The sequence below is a fragment of the Pleurodeles waltl genome, chromosome 4_2, assembly GCF_031143425.1.
Source record: "Pleurodeles waltl isolate 20211129_DDA chromosome 4_2, aPleWal1.hap1.20221129, whole genome shotgun sequence".
NCBI classification, from domain to species: Eukaryota; Metazoa; Chordata; class Amphibia; order Caudata; family Salamandridae; genus Pleurodeles; species Pleurodeles waltl.
Genome location: NC_090443.1, coordinates 1018640201 through 1018656878, shown reverse-complemented (window position 1 = coordinate 1018656878; position 16678 = coordinate 1018640201). Strand labels below are relative to the sequence as shown.

The 16678-nt window shown below is 52.8% G+C and overlaps 1 protein-coding gene across 1 annotated transcript in view; it reads left to right on the top strand.

Annotated features, from left to right (window-relative positions):
- The first annotated feature begins 7809 nt into the window (after positions 1–7809).
- Positions 7810–16678, top strand: part of DTX4 (deltex E3 ubiquitin ligase 4) — a 106470-nt gene continuing 97601 nt past the window's right edge. The window contains exon 1 of the mRNA XM_069232868.1: positions 7810–8541. Coding sequence (XP_069088969.1) covers positions 8334–8541 — 208 coding nt within the window. The 5' untranslated portion in view covers positions 7810–8333. The remainder of the gene's footprint in view (positions 8542–16678) is intronic.

The window sequence follows — 16678 nt, the reverse complement described above, 5'->3', positions numbered from 1 at the left end:
GCGTGACGGTGGAGGTTTGGTCATCTCCAGTTTATCGCTGCCCGCTGATGTGGCGGGCTGCAGTGGAGGACGGAATTTTGGAGGTTTGGCCGTTGTGGGTCAGAATGACCGTGGCGGTTAACCGCGGCCGCGGCGGTGTTATGGCGGTCTTCTGACCGGCGGTAAGGGCCTTTTACCGCCGCGGTCAGAAGGACCCCCAAAGTGTTCCAACACCCTTCGTTCCTAACAGAGGCGCTATAAAACAAATGAAATACTTGTGACAGAGGCGCTATAAAACAAATGAAATACTTGTGAGAGAGAGGCTATAGAGAGATGAGAGGCACTGTTAGAGGTGATGGTGAGGGAATCACCGAAGAACTCCAATAAAGATTGCCATATCCTGGTACACTGTAAGGTCACAGTTTACTATGCTTTAAAGACTAATACAATTGAATATATACTAATGTGTTATAGAATGGACCGTCTTTGCCATTTGTCCCCAGATTTTCTTTGGGGGGGGGGGACCCCAAGCCTCACTGTAGTGGTCAGACTTGCTCGCTATGCCCCCTATAGAGACTGGCCTGGCGACATTTGTCAGGGCTGCTTTGGGTTCCCAGTCTGACCCTGATGGCCTTACGCAGGGAATGTTCCCTCAGATTTGGTTGGGGCACAGCACTTGGTGCAATCATAAATTGGCAACACCAGGTGGTTGGGACACTGCTGTGCTTTATTGGTACTCGTAAACTCACAGGTTGGCAATCTACAGAGGATGGTACATATGAAACTCAGGAATGTCTGGGCAGAAGAAAACATATGTATGACCTGGGCTTAACTAACAAGCAGTTTAAGTCCATCACACAAACATAACTTGCTGCATATGCAGTGCAGGTCCCCTTATGGGGACCTGGAGAGATCATTAATTGCGCTGCTCTCAAATGTTGACTATAAACTTGTCGCTCAAACAATGGTGCATGTATGTGATGTTTGGACGAGACATGCTTCCAGTTCTTGAGATCAGAAGAGGGTGGCCTCAAATTGACCGAACAGGTAATCTATTCTGCACGTGTCCCACAGAGGTGCAACCTTTAGATATGGACTGCCAAAGGGTGACTGCTGTTAGACATCAACTCATTACCCTCCCCCTTGCAAGTCTGAGAATTCAAGGTGGCTGTTGGTGGCCCTATTCCCTGGAATTTTGATGAAAAAAATAGTATATTTAACTAACTTGTTTTTACATCAAGCTCTTGTGTTCTGTAGAAATGAAAGTCCTTCGACAAAAAGTTCACACAGCACTTTACTCATGTGTGAATAGTGTTTTGGACATGTTCATGGTGGGCCTGGTTCAAAGGATGCTTTCACTTTTTCTTAAAACGGCTTAATATGAACATTTACAAGGTTTGTAGTGCTACAAATGGTTTATAAACTAAAAAAGGCTCACACCCTACATGTGTTTTCCATTTGCACTCTCTTCACTGTACTCTCTCTCCTTCCTTTCTCTTTTTTGTGACAATCGTGTTGCTTTCTACCCAACTATCCCTGATTCACACAAAGTTGGCCTTGTTTTTTAATGATCTGTTACATTCTGCCAGATGTTTGCTATTTTCTGGGTAAGTATGTCCATTTGTACATATGTATTTCCATTTTATGCCTATACATTTGCAAGTAGGTTTCCATTGTGCAGCCCTTCAACACCGCTGAGTTATGTTCATGAAATATGAAACCACAAACGAAAAATAACTGAGTGTCAGCAGTCTGCTCTGTACTAAGGCCCTACACACACCCACTCCTTGTTACCTGGGGACAAACTCAAGCTATCAGTGGGCTTTAGACCATCATGCAACACCGAAGTGTTATAGCAAGAGCCCGGTACCTTTAACAAGGAATGACTGGTGCTACAGTTCTTGTCAAGTAACACAACCAGAATTTGGAACTCATTCCCTCCAAAACCCAAGCACCACCACCAGGCGGTCTTCAAAACGGAACTGAAAGCCCTTCTCTTTCAAAGACATTTTAGCATTTTGGCTAAAGCCTCTGTAGCTCAGGGGTCTTTGAACTTGGGGGTGGGCCACCCTCGGGAGGCCTCATATGATCCCAGGGGGTCGCCAGGGTTTGGCCAAAAGAAGCATTATGCTGATAACAGGGCTTTGTTTTAAGCTGAAAAAGATGAACCGCAGTAAACCGCTCTCTAAAGGGCCATCACTAACATGTTTTGTCATTTATATCCAAGCTGGGAGTGTATGTCAAAAGGGAAGGGACTCCAAATACTCTTCAAAACCCCCACCCCAATAATCACACTGTGGATCCTTTTACACGTTAGTAAGGCCTGCCTGTCCAGATAGTATGTTTGGCATCATGTATTTAATTGCACTTTTAAAACAATAACAGAACTTAATTGCAATGTTTGAGTAAGTCTAGACATATTTAAACATTGCCAATTTAACAGAATAATTGTGAACAGTTTTGAGGGGGGGGCCTGGTGATTTTCTTTTTCCACTAGAGGGGCTCAGTTTTAAAACGTATGACGACCACTGCTGTAGATAAAACTCTCCGGTGGGAACGGGCTATTTCGCCTCTCTGGGTTAGAACTAACCTACCCCCATCTCATTAGACGATACACGGAACATTGCACCAGTTGACGACCTGTTCACAACTGTAACTCATTCTACCTATGCCTTGAACAGTTGCACTTTTATGCCATCCATATCAAATCAAATCATTAGCATTTATAAAGCGCACTACTCACCCGTGCGGGTCTCAAGGCGCTAGGGACAAAGGGGGTGGTTATCGCTGCTCGAACAGCCAGGTCTTTAGGAGTCTCGGGAAAGCGAAGTGGTCCTGGGTGGTCCTGAGGCTGGTGGGGAGGGAGTTCCAGGTCTTGGCCGCCAGGAAGGAGAAAGATCTCCCACCCGCCGTGGAGCGTCGGATGCGAGGGACGGCAGCGAGTGCGAGGCCAGAGGAGCGGAGGGGGCGGGTGGGGACGTAGAAGTTGAGGCGTCTGTTGAGGTATTCCGGTCCCTTGTCGTGGAGGGCTTTGTGTGCGTGGGTGAGAAGTCGGAAGGTGATCCTTTTGCTGACTGGGAGCCAATGCAGGTGTCTCAGGTGTGTGGAGATGTGGCTGCTGCGGGGTACGTCGAGGATGAGGCGGGCCGAGGCGTTTTGAATGCGTTGTAGGCGATTTTGGAGTTTGGCTGTGGTCCCGGCGTAGAGGGTGTTGCCGTAGTCCAGGCGGCTCGTGACGAGGGCGTGGGTCACGGTTTTTCTGGTGTCGGTGGGGATCCAGCGGAAGATCTTGCGAAGCATGCGGAGGGTGAGGAAGCAGGCGGAGGACACGGCGTTGACTTGTTTGGTCATGGTGAGAAGAGGGTCCAAGATGAAGCCGAGGTTGCGGGCGTGGTCTGTGGGGGTCGTGCGGTGCCGAGGGCCGTGGGCCACCAGGAGTCGTCCCAGGCGGACGGGGTATTGCCGAGGATGAGGACTTCAGTTTTTTCAGAGTTCAGCTTTAGGCGGCTGAGCCTCATCCAATCTGCGACGTCCTTCATGCCCTCTTGTAGGTTGGTCTTGGCGCTGGCGGGGTCCTTGGTGAGGGAGAGTATGAGTTGGGTGTCATCGGCGTAGGAGGTGATGATGATGTCGTGCTTGCGTACGATGTTGGCGAGGGGGCTCATGTAGACATTGAAGAGTGTTGGGCTGAGTGATGAGCCTTGAGGTACGCCACAGATGATCTCAGTGGGTTCTGAGTGAAACGGAGGGAGGTAGACTCTTTGGGAGCGGTTTGCGAGGAAGGAGGCGATCCAGTCCAGGGCCTGGTCTTGGATCCCGGTGGAGCGGAGGCAGGTGATTAGGGTGCGGTGACAGATGGTGTCAAAGGCAGCCGAGAGGTCGAGAAGAATGAGGGCGACTGTTTCACCGTTGTCCATCAGGGTTCTGATGTCGTCTGTGACTGAGATGAGGGCAGTTTCAGTGCTGTGGTTGGTTCGGAATCCGGTTTGTGAGGGGTCGAGCAGGTTGTTGTCTTCAAGGAAGGTGGTCAGCTGTTTGTTGACGGTCTTCTCTATTACTTTGGCTGGGAAAGGCAGAAGGGAGATGGGGCGGAAGTTTTTCAGGTCGCTCGGGTCAGCCGTAGGTTTCTTTAGTAGGGCGTTGACTTCGGCGTGTTTCCAGCATTCAGGGAAGGTAGCAGAAGAAAAAGAAGAGTTGATGACGGTCTGTAGGTGCGGGGCGATGATGTCGTCGGCTTTGTTAAAGATGAAGTGCGGGCAGGGGTCCGAAGGGGCGCCGGAGTGGATAGAGTTCATGATGGATTTGGTTTCTTCCGTGCTGATGTGGGTCCAGTTGTTGAGGGTGATGGTCGGGGATGTGGGTTCGGTGGTGTTTGGTTGGGTCTGGTGTCCGAAGCTGTCATGGAGGTCGCTGATCTTGCGATGGAAGAAAGTGGCGAGGGATTCGCATAGATCCTGTGAGGGCGTGACGGCGTTGGCGCTGGGGTTGGAGAACACCTTGACGATGCTGAAGAGTTCTCTGCTGTTGTGGCTGTTTTTGTCCAGTCTGTCGGTGAAAAAATTCCTTTTGGCAGCGCGGATCAGGTGGTGGTGTTCGCGGGTAGCGTTCTTGAGGGCGGTCATGTTGTCAGCGGTGTGGTCCTTGTGCCAGGCTTTCTCAAGTGCGCGACAAGTTTTCTTTGATTCTTTGAGGGTGTCAGAGAACCAGAGAGGTTTCTTGGTGTTGTTCTGTCGCTGCGTGCGTTTGAGGGGAGCAAGGTTGTCTGCGCAGTTGGAGATCCAGTTTGTGAGGTTGAGGGCTGCGTCGTTGGGGTCGGTGGTGAGGGTGGGTTGGTTGGCGGCGAGTGCGGAGAAGAGTTGCTCTTCAGGGATCTTGTTCCACTGTCGGCGAGGGATGGGTTGAGTGCGGAGGTGGCGGGTCTCGCATCGGAATGTGAAGTGGACGCAGCTGTGGTCGGTCCAGTGTAGGGCGGAGGTGTGGCTGAAGAAGACGTGTTTGCTGGCGGAGAAGATGGGGTCAAGAGTGTGTCCGGCGATGTGGGTGGCGGTGTTCACCAGTTGTTTGAGGCCGAGGTTGGCGAGGTTGTCGAGCAGGGTGGTGGTGTTGGGGTCGTTGTTTTGTTCCAGATGGAAGTTGAGGTCGCCTAGTAGGATGTAGTCCGGAGAGGCGAGGGCGTGCGGGGAGATGAAGTCGGCGATGGCATCGCTGAAAGGGGCGCGAGGTCCGGGAGGACGGTAGACGAGGGATCCTCTGAGGGTGGTCCTCGGGTCGGTGCAAATCTGAAAATGCAGGTGTTCAGCGGCGAGAGGGGTGTCTTCGGTGGAGGTGGTGACGCTGATGGAGTCTTTGAAGACGATGGCGATACCTCCTCCTACTTGGTTGGTGCGGTCTTTCCTGGAGATCTTGTAGCCTTCGGGGATGGCGGTGGCGATGTCTGGAGCAGAGGAGGCGTTCATCCAGGTCTCCGTGATGAAGGCGACGTCCGGTGCTGTGGAGTCTAGGAGGTCCCAGAGTTCAACGGCGTGTTTGTGAACGGAGCGGGCGTTGACTAGGATGCACTTGAGGTGGTTGATGGTGCGTGGGCTTGTGGTCGTGGTAGTTGCGTGGTGGAAGATGCGTTTGCAGGAGTTGCAGGCGAAGGGTCCATGGGTGCGTTTGGGGTGAGCTTGGAAGCAGGTGTTGGAGCGTCCTGGGTTGAGGGCATGGAGGGTGGTGGGGTCGAAGCGGATCAGCGGGGCTTGGGAGAGCTGGGGACCAGGGGTCGTGGCGCTGGGCGCGGGCCAGGCGCGGACGGGCGCAGACGGGCTTGCCTCTGGCGTGCCTCCAGTGCGCCAGCGGCGCACCCGCTGCGCACGTCCGCTGCGCGGTCGCGCAGCGGCCGCCATATGAGGTAGGAGGGGGGGAGGGGTCAGCTGAGGGCGAATGGGAGCTGGGGGGCGGGGGCGTGCAGGAGGTCGCGGCGGGAAAGCTCGAGGGGGGGACAGGTAGAGTGAGAAGAGCTGGGGGAGGGGGGTTTAAGGGTGGAGGGGGGTGAGTGTTAGGAGGTTTAGGAGATTAGGGAGAAAGATAGGTGTAGGGTTGTGAAGATAGGGGAGGGGGGGTTGTAGAGGTGGGTGAGGGTGAGAGGTAGAGTGAGAGGATAGGAAGATAGGTAATAGAGGGGGTGGCGGGAGGGGGGGAGAGATAGAGAAATAGGTAGAGAGAAAAGGTAGATAGAGAAATCGATAGATAGGGAAATAGATAGAGAGATAGGAAGATAGGAGGAGGTGGAGAGTGAGGGAGTTGGATAGTGGGATAGAGAGATGGAGAGATAGGTAGATAGGAGGAGTGAGGGAGGTAGAAAGTGAACGGGTTAGATAGGGGAGATAGAGGGGGGATGCGGGTGGGGGAGGGGTATGAGGCAGGAGCAGGAGGGCAGGCGCGGGGAGAAGAGGACGGAGGAGGCAGAAGAGCCGAAGGCAGAAGACAAGAAGACAAGAAGAACAGAAGAAAAGAAGAACAGAAGAACAGAAGACCGGAAGACCGGAAGAACAGAAGAAACACAGAAGAACACAGAAGAACACAGAAGAATACAGAAGAACACAGAGGAAGACAGAAGAACACAGAGGAAGACAGAAGAACACAGAGGAAGACAGAAGAGCACAGAGGAAGACAGAAGAACACAGAGGAAGACAGAAGAACACAGAGGAAGACAGAAGAAGACAGAGGAACACAGAAGAACATGGAGGAAGATACAAAAAACGAAGAAACAGAGGGCAGAAGACCACAGCAGAAGATGAGGAAGAAGAGAAGAGGAGAGAAGACGGGGAGAAGAGGAGTACAGAAGAAGAATACAGACGAGGAGCGAAGAGGAATAACAGAGAAGAAGAAAAGAGGAAAAGAAGCAGGAGCAGGAGAGAGGGTGAGGAGCGCGGGGCAGAGCGAGGGGCTGGGAGGTGGGGGGTACTTACTGTGGGGTGGGTCTCAGGAACCTGGAGGAGCTGCAGCGGCAGGGGGAGCGACCTACCCTTTACAGATTTACTATGTGATAAATATCGATTTTTAAAAAAATTGGATCTTATGTAACGATCCAGCCAACGATTTTTACCCTTTTTAAAGAACTCTATCACCTTTGGGGTATGTATGTGCTGTATAAAAAAATGCAAAAATAATTAAATAAATAAATTAATAAATATTTGGCAAAGTCTGGCTGCACAGGGAGGGCGCCTTCTATCGGTCGTACGTGATGCAGCAGGTCTTCCTTCCCTCTTGCAATACTTCCATCTTCCAGCAGGTACCGCTGCTGCATTACGTTTCGCCTCTCAGTTCGCAGCCAGGGATGGTTCCTGTGTTGGGGGAGACGAGGCTCTGGTTGCCCCTTCTCTGCCCGCCGCGGCCCCCGAAGCCAGAGGGAAGGTGGTGAAATCCAACAGGTGCCACCCGAGATGCCCTCCCGAGGCCCCCCGGGTTCCTAATCCTGAGCGGCCTGGGAAGTGTTTGAATGCTTTTGGTTTGCACTGTTTTATTTTTTAAAAGGAAAGCCCGGCAAATTATGAACAAAATGCACAAAGCCTGAGAGGGGGAGGAGCGCACACTGTGAGGGCGGGGGGAGGAGGGGCGTGAAAACTGGAGCATGAAATCCCCCGCCTGGCCTGATGCATTTAAGGTGCATGAGGATTGGGGGGGGGGTGTTCAACTGGTTGTAAAGCGAGCCCTCCCACAATGGGAGGAAAGAGCCACAGACACACAAAAGAGCGAGAAACCCCAAGGGGGAGGGGGAGCGAGACACACCCCCTGCAGCACAGCCCTGCAATCAGGGCGCAGGTTGCAACACACCCCGAGAAGGGGGGCACACCCAGCGCATTGAAACCAGAGCCAGGGAGTGAGCCCAGAAGCAGGAAGAAGAGGAGCTTCAACAACAAGAGAGGGGAGGAAGGTTCCGGGGATCCACAAACCAGAGATTCCGCTCAGCCCCCTTCTGGAACCGTGGACATTATCAGGGCACAAGGCTTGTCTTTCTCGTCCCTGAATCCTGGTATCGGCCAGGCGGACCCAATCACGCGTGACCCCATTATTGGACCAGGTTGTTGCTGCTGCAGCGCCCACCTAATCGCCTCCGGGCGCCCCGCGACTCCTTAGGATGCCCCAGGGCAGGCGGCGCACGTGCTGAGCATCTCGCGCAGGGATGCGGCTCATCTGGACCTAGGGGGGTGGGTACCACCGCCAGGGGCTAGCGAGTGGGGCTGTTATACCGGGCACTGGTGGTGAACATGAGCCCCTCCGGCTGACCCGCAGCTCCCCGTGCCCTCCTCTCTGGTCCTACCCCCCCACACTCGCCATCCCTGGAGCACCCCGAGCCCTCGGCAGGCCGCAGGATGCTGCTGGCCTCGGCCGTGGTGGTCTGGGAGTGGCTGAACGAGCACGGCCGATGGAGGCCCTACGGCCCGGCCGTCAGCCAGCACATCGAGTCGGTGATCCGGGCCAGCCCCCGGGGGGGCAGCGTGGCCCTGGGCCAGGCCGACCCCCGGCTGGCCCCCTACATCCTGGACCTGCAGTCCATGCACCAGTTCCGGCAGGACACAGGTGAGTGTACTGGAGTCTGTGTGTGGTGTGTGTTGGTTGGGGGGGGGGGGGGGTGAGAAGATGTAAGGGGGGTCCTGTTATTACAGGGAGGAGAGGGTTGTTTGCAAAGGACGTGATCTCCGTTCATCCCTATGGCTTCGTGGTGGCAGGGACGAGGTTGTGGAGTGTTTGACAATAACTTTAAATGCAGCGCATACCACATTTCAGCTCTGTCTAGGCGCTCGAGATAACAGGTGTTAGTTACCCACTTTGGTGGTGCTCAGTTTACCAACCTCTGAAAGATGGAAGGCTGAATCAGAATGGTGTGACCTGCTGACCATCATGTCACTCGCTGAGCCATCCTGCCGGCCAGCCGGGGTGGTAAATTGGGAATATGGTTTTACTTCAACTCCTAACCACTGCAGAGTAAGGAAGAGGGCGGCGAGCCTGGGTAAGAGCACAGTGGACCCCGCTTTGTCACACGTGGGCAGGGCCACTGGAATTACGCCATTGGGAGCCCTCGGCGATTTTCGCATAATTGTACATTTGCGCGTTTCCCACATAATCCATAGTGCTTTTCATAATCTGCAGATTTTAACAAAAAAAAAGTGTTGTATCTGGCTGAGACGTTTCAAAAGTTATTAAACACACAACGACACGTGTTTCTGAACAGTGGAAGGGCCTCTCCAAAGGTTGACTGGCCACCTTTCAGTAGTGTATTACAATATGTTGGCGTTAAACTGATACTAATGAGGTGCAACTAATGGCCAGGCATTGCTAACAAGTTTAATAACGACAAAATAAGTAATACTATCACAAAATGTGCCGCACAATTTCTTGACGCATAATTTACACAACCCTGTTGCTTAGTTTGGAACTCCCCTGCCGCATAATTTCAGTGGCTCTGCATATATGGTAGCAGTGCCTTGAAGATGTAACATCCTAACCTAGGAGCCTGAGGGGTCGGAGAGGAGGTGTCCTGTGCCTTTTGTTTGGGGGAGGGAGGTGAGTAGATGTCTTGTTTGAGAACCACAGGGAGAGAGTTCTTGGGAGGTCCTGTAGTTTAGGGGGGTGGGGGGTAGCTCACGTGCATGAAGGGCAGCGCTCGTGGTAAAGACCCCCATGTTTTGTGACGGGGTGCTCCCGTACTTAAACGGTACCGAGCCTGGCTGCACAGCGGGTGGACTTCTTGACAAAGGGCCTGCGGTTCACTGAGGGTTATCAGGTGTACTCGGGGTAAGAGTACTGTGGGAAGGGCCTGCAGTCTGCTGAGGGTTAGCAGGTGTACTCGGGGTAAGAGTACTCTGGGAAGGGCCTGCAGACTGCTGAGGGTTAGCAGGTGTACTCGGGGTAAGAGTACTCTGGGAAGGGCCTGCAGACTGCTGAGGGTTAGCAGGTGTACTCGGGGTAAGTGTACTCTGGGAAGGGCCTGCAGTCTGCTGAGGTTTAGCAGGTGTACTCTGGGTAAGAATACTCTGGGAAGGGCCTGCAGTCTGCTGAGGGTTAGCAGGTGTACTCAGGGGAAGAGTACTCTGGGAAGGGCCTGCAGTGTAGTGAGGGTTAGCAGGTGTACTCAAGGTAAGAGTACTCTGGGAAGGGCCTGCAGTCTGCTGAGGGTTAGCAGGTGTACTCAGGGGAAGAGTACTCTGGGAAGGGCCTGCAGTGTAGTGAGGGTTAGCAGGTGTACTCAAGGTAAGAGTACTCTGGGAAGGGCCTGCAGTCTGCTGAGGGTTAGCAGGTGTACTCAGGGGAAGAGTACTCTGGGAAGGGCCTGCAGTGTAGTGAGGGTTAGCAGGTGTACTAAGGGGAAGAGTACTCTGGGAAGGGCCTGCAGTGTAGTGAGGGTTAGCAGGTGTACTCAAGGTAAGAGTACTCTGGGAAGGTCCTGCAGTGTAGTGAGGGTTAGCAGGTGTACTCTGGGGAAGAGTACTCTGGGAAGGGATGCGGTTTTGTGAGGGTTAGCAGGTGTACTCTGGGGAAGAGTACTCTGGGAAGGGCCTGCAGTCTGCTGAGGGTTAGCAGGTGTACTCGGGGTAAGAGTACTCTGGGAAGGGCCTGCAGCCTGCTGAGGGTTAGCAGGTGTACTCGGGGTAAGAGTACTTTGGGAAGGGCCTGCAGCCTGCTGAGGGTTAGCAGGTGTACTCAGGGGAAGAGTACTCTGGGAAGGGCCTGCAGTGTAGTGAGGGTTAGCAGGTGTACTCAAGGTAAGAGTACTCTGGGAAGGGCCTGCAGTCTGCTGAGGGTTAGCAGGTGTACTCAGGGGAAGAGTACTCTGGGAAGGGCCTGCAGTGTAGTGAGGGTTAGCAGGTGTACTCAAGGTAAGAGTACTCTGGGAAGGGCCTGCAGTCTGCTGAGGGTTAGCAGGTGTACTCAGGGGAAGAGTACTCTGGGAAGGGCCTGCAGTGTAGTGAGGGTTAGCAGGTGTACTAAGGGGAAGAGTACTCTGGGAAGGTCCTGCAGTGTAGTGAGGGTTAGCAGGTGTACTCTGGGGAAGAGTACTCTGGGAAGGGATGCGGTTTTGTGAGGGTTAGCAGGTGTACTCGGGGTAAGAGTACTCTGGGAAGGGCCTGCAGCCTGCTGAGGGTTAGCAGGTGTACTCGGGGTAAGAGTACTCTGGGAAGGGCCTGCAGTCTGCTGAGGGTTAGCAGGTGTACTCGGGGTAAGAGTACTCTGGGAAGGGCCTGCAGCCTGCTGAGGGTTAGCAGGTGTACTCGGGGTAAGAGTACTCTGGGAAGGGCCTGCAGCCTGCTGAGGGTTAGCAGGTGTACTCTGGGAAGGGATGCGGTTTTGTGAGGGTTAGCAGGTGTACTCTAGGGAAGAGTACTCTGGGAAGGTCCTGCAGTGTAGTGAGGGTTAGCAGGTGTACTCTGGGAAGGGCCCGCAGCCTGCTGAGGGTTAGCAGGTGTACTCGGGGTAAGAGTACTCTGGGAAGGACCTGCAGCTTGCTGAGGGTTAGCAGGTGTACTCGGGGTAAGAGTACTCTGGGAAGGGCCTGAAGACTGCTGAGGGTTAGCAGGTGTACTCGGGGTAAGAGTACTCAGGGAAGGGCCTGCAGTCTGCTGAGGGTTAGCAGGTGTACTCTGGGTAAGAGTACTCTGGGAAGGGCCTGCAGACTGCTGAGGGTTAGCAGGTGTACTCGGGGTAAGAGTACTCAGGGAAGGTCCTGCAGTGTAGTGAGGGTTAGCAGGTGTACTCTGGGGAAGAGTTCTTGGGGAAGAGCACGTGAGAGATATAATTTTTGGGGAGCGCCTGCAGTTCAGTAATGGGCAGAGGAATGGCAGGTGTATCGTGGGGGGGGGGGTCTTGGCATGAAGATCCGTAGTTCACGAGGACCGGCCCCTGCAGTCTCTGGCAGGGGGGCTGGCCCACAGGTTTTCACTGGTTTAAAACTCCCTGAAGCCCAGAAAGATGTCCTTGGTGTACGGAGACTTTTGCCCTGATTTAAGCAAACCTTGGCACAGTCGTATAAACCCTTCGTCAGTCAGGACTTCTCTCCCCTGTAAGACAGTCTTAATTAAGGGAAAACGCTCGTAAGCCCGGCCTGACGTTTCTTCTAAGGTGTTCGGGTTTAGTGCCCGGAGATGTGCTTTATTCTAATCAGTTTAAAGCACCCCCTCCGGTAGGAGTCACCCCCGCTCGCACAGCACGTGCAGACCAGATGTTCGAGTTTCTAGTGAGATGTTTGGCCTGCTGGGTCCTGACATTAGCTTCCGGGTACCGAGAGGTCTTGTCCTGTGTGGTTTTCCATCACTGGTGCACAGGTACCCTGGTGGGTGGACGGGCATCTTCTGGCAGGAGCGGGCTCTGCAGGGGGGCACTATGTGGACCCTGATGGTTAACGGTGCGTGACTCGGACGCCCTTCACTTCTGCAGGCTTCATGAAATCACGCACAAAACGTCACGCCATGTGCGAAGATGTCATATAGAATATTGCATGAGGGGAAAAAAAACACAGCAGGGTAGACTGTTTTATTTCCCAAGTAAAAATATCTCGGGTTGTCGCAACTGTGCAAAAAAATTTGCTTTTTACACCTTTTTGAGTTGTCTTTTGAGGCCTTGACAGAAAGGCTTTTCTTAACTGTGTTTAGGATAGCGGCAGGAACCCCCTCGCGTTTCCACAGGTGGCAGCCACAAAGTTACTCTTAAAATCTACTGCACCAGCTGAGGTGCAAGCGAGAGGAGATGGCAGCAGAGAAACTTCCAAGATGTCTGCTGCAAGTAGTTTCACCAGCAGCTTTTGTGCCATGCCAGAACTGGTGGCAAGGGCAGGTAGCGCCAGCTGCATTTGTACCAGGAGTGGTGGCAGGGACAGGTGGTGCCACCTGCATTTGTGCCAGGAGTGGTGGCAGGGACAAGTGGAACCATCAGCATTTGTGCCAGGAGTGGTGGCAGGGACAGGTATTGCCACCAGCATTTGTGCCAGGAGTGCTGGCAGGGACAGGTGGTGCCACCTGCATTTGTGCCAGGAGTGGTGTCAGGGACAAGTGGTACCAGCAGCATTTGTGCCAGGAGTGGTGTCAGGGACAGGTATTGCCACCAGCATTTGTGCCAGGAGTGGTGGCAAGGACAGGTGGTGCAAGACGCATTTGTGCCAGGGGTGCTGGCAGGGACAGGTGGTGCCACCTGCATTTGTGCCAGGAGTGGTGGCAGGGACAAGTGGAACCATCAGCATTTGTGCCAGGAGTGGTGGCAGGGACAGGTATTGCCACCAGCATTTGTGCCAGGAGTGGTGTCAGGGACAAGTGGTACCAGCAGCATTTGTGCCAGGAGTGGTGGCAAGGACAGGTAGTGCAAGACGCATTTGTACCAGGGGTGCTGGCAGGGACAGGTGGTGCCATCTGCATTTGTGCCAGGAGTGGTGGCAGGGACAAGCGGTGCCAGCAGCATTTGTGCCAGGAGTGGTGGCAGGGACAAGCGGTGCCAGCAGCATTTGTGCCAGGACTGGTGGCATGGGCAGGTGGTGGCAGTGACAGATGGTGTCAGACGTGGACAGATGGTGCCAGACGGGGTGGCAGGGGCAAGCGGACCCAGGCGTGGTGGCAGGGACAAGCTGTGTCAGCAGCATTTATGCCAGGCGTGGTGGCAGGGACAGATTTTACCACAGCATTTGTGCCAGGAGTGGTGGCAGGGACGGGTGTTACCACAGCATTTGTGCCAGGAGTGGTGGCAGGGACAGGTGTTACCAGCAGCATTTGTGCCAGGAGTGGTGGCAGGAACAAGCGGTAAAGACAGCAACATTTGTGCCAGGAGTGGTGGCAGGGAGAGGTGATGCCAGCAGCATTTGTGCCAGGACTGGTGGCATGGACAGATGGTGCCAGACGTGGACAGGTGATGCCAGACGTGGGTGGCAGGGACAGGTGGTGCCAGGCGTGGTGGCAGGGGCAAGCGGTGCCAGCAGCATTTATGCCAGGAGTGGTGGCAGGGACAGATAGTGCCAGGCGTGGTGGCAGGGACAGAGGGTGCCAGACGTGGGTGGCAGGGGCAGGTGGTGCCAGGCGTGGTGGCAGGGACAGATGGTGGCAGCGACAGATGGTGCCAGACGTGGGTGGCAGGCGGTGCCAGGCGTGGTGGCAGGGGCAGATGGTGCCAGGCATGGTTGCACGAGCAGGACATGGCCCCTCTGCCTTCTGAAAGTCTATTCGGCGAGACAGGGAGATGTGATGTTTTCAGCTTGGTATTTGCATAGTGCGCCTTACCCTTGGAGTGCCTCGAAGCGCTCGCTTTTTCCAACCACTTTGGACACAATCCCCTCCACAGAGATGCAGGGGAATGAAAGAGTCTGGTGTCCGGGGGTCCACGTCATGTGTGTGACTATTGTGTGGTGTGTGTGCGTAGTACAAACACAGCTGTCCCCCAAGGCCGGCTTGAGGTGTATCTGGGGGGCTCTTTACTGCAGCCGAGCTTAGCACTAACAGTTTACCATCCAGGGGTATCATTGGGGTATCTCTCACCCAGAAGCAAAACTTCACACGCATGCGTAAAATCCAGCTTCCCTGAATGCACATATCCTGCATTTCCCACACTGTTCCGTATCTTCACAGCTAAGGGGGCACATAAATGGGCAGAGGAGGTCATCGGCTCAGGGTCACACAAACTGATCTCGGGTGAGCTGGGACTAGGGCGCGTCGGCTGGTTTCACAGCGCTTATCTTAAAACCTCAAGCGCCTCTGTGACGTTCGGTCTGACTCTGAAACCCCCCAAGCGCTCTGCAGTGAATGTTAAGTGCACCCCGCCTCTTCAATTGAGGGTTTTGGGGTGAACGCGTCTCAGAGCAGTGAGATTTCGGTTTTGCTGAATCTTTCCGTCCTCGACACTGGGGGCCGCCGTGTGTCTGTGTTTTATTTTTAAATACGTAGTGTAAGACGCACCGTTCCCACCAGTGTGGTGAAGGCGCACGGCTCACACACCCCCCTCACCTCACCACAACTGCCACAAAAAACAACGTTTGTTCTTATTCAGGTTTTTTCAGAAAAAAATCTTCCTAATCGAGTTGTCACGGAGACTTTTTCGGGGTTTCATATGTTTTGCATACACAGCATTTTGCGAGACAGGTAATGTGGTGGTGGGGGTGGGGGTTGGTTGGGACAGTGATGTTTGGTCCTCTGGTACCCCAGCAACAGAGCCCTCTGGGTGACGTCACAGCTGCCACTACTGAATTCTTATGAAATGATATCCAAGTTTATAGAGCGCCGTCTACCGCTGGCACGGCGCCCTGGCGCTTTCCTGATCTCTGACCTAACTTCTGGGTTTCCATCAGAGGGTTGTGTGTGGCTAGTAAATGTATTATGTGTATTCTTGGTTGCTTGTGTGTGGTTAGTATATGTTTCCGTCAAGTGGTTGTGTGTATTATTCATGGTGTATGTTTTGTATGGGTTTATATCAAGCGACTGTGTATTGTTGGTTATTTGTGGTTAGTATGGGTTTATATCAAGCTGCTGAGTACTGTTGGTTGGTTGGTTATGTGTGGTTAGTATGGGTTTCCATCAAGTGGCTGTGCATTGTTGGGTGCTTGTGGTTAGTATGGGTTTCCATCAAGTGGCTGTGCATTGTTGGTTGATTGTGTGTGTCTAGTATGTGTTTCCATCAAGTGGTTGTGTATTGTTGGTTGCTTGTGTGAAGTTAGTATGAGTTTCCATCAAGTGGCTGTGTATTGTTGGTTGCTTGTGTGAAGTTAGTATGACTTTCCATCAAGTGGTTGTGTATTGGTGGTTGTGTGTGGTTGGTATAGGTTTATATCAAGCTGTTAAGTATTGTTGGTCGGTTGGTTGTGTGTGGTTAATATGGGTTTCCATCAAGTGGATGTGCATTGTTGGTAGCTTGTGTTGTTAGTATGGCTTTCCATGAAGCAGTTGTGTATTGTTGGTTGCTTGTGTGTGGTTAGTATGAGTTTCCATCAAGTGTCTGTGCGTCGTTGGTTGCTTGTGTGTAGTTAGCATGAGTCTCCATCAAGTGGTTCTTTATTGTGTGTTGCTTGTATGTGGTTAGTATGGGTTTCCATCAAGTGGCTGTGCATTGTTGATTGTGTGTGGTTAGTATAGGTTTATATCAAGCTGTTAAGTATTGTTGGTCGGTTGGTTGTGTGTGGTTAATATGGGTTTCCATCAAGTGTCTGTGCGTCGTTGGTTGCTTGTGTGTAGTTAGTATGAGTCTCCATCAAGTGGTTCTTTATTGTGTGTTGCTTGTGTGTGGTTAGTATGTGTTTCCATCAACTGGCTGTGCATTGTTGATTGTGTGTGGTTAGTATAGGTTTATATCTAGCTGTTAAATATTGTTGGTCTGTTGGTTGTGTGTGGTTAGTATGGATTTCCATGAAGCGGTTGTGTATTGTTGGTTGCTTGTGTGTGGCTAGTATGGGTTTCCATGAAGCGGTTGTGTATTGTTGGTTGCTTGTGTGTGGCTAGTATGGGTTTCCATGAAGCAGTTGTGTATTGTTGGTTGTGTGTAGTTAGTATGGGTCGATTGTTTGTTTGTGGTTAGTATGAATTTTCATCGGGCGGTTTATTGTTAGTTGTGTGTAGTTAATATTTATTTCTGTCAGGTGATTGTGTGTTGTTGGTTGCTGTGTGTGGTTAGTCTGGATTTCTATCAATCGGTTGTGTACAGTTGTACAGTTGGTTAGTTTCGTTTGTGTGGTAAGTATGGGTTTCTATCAGGTGGT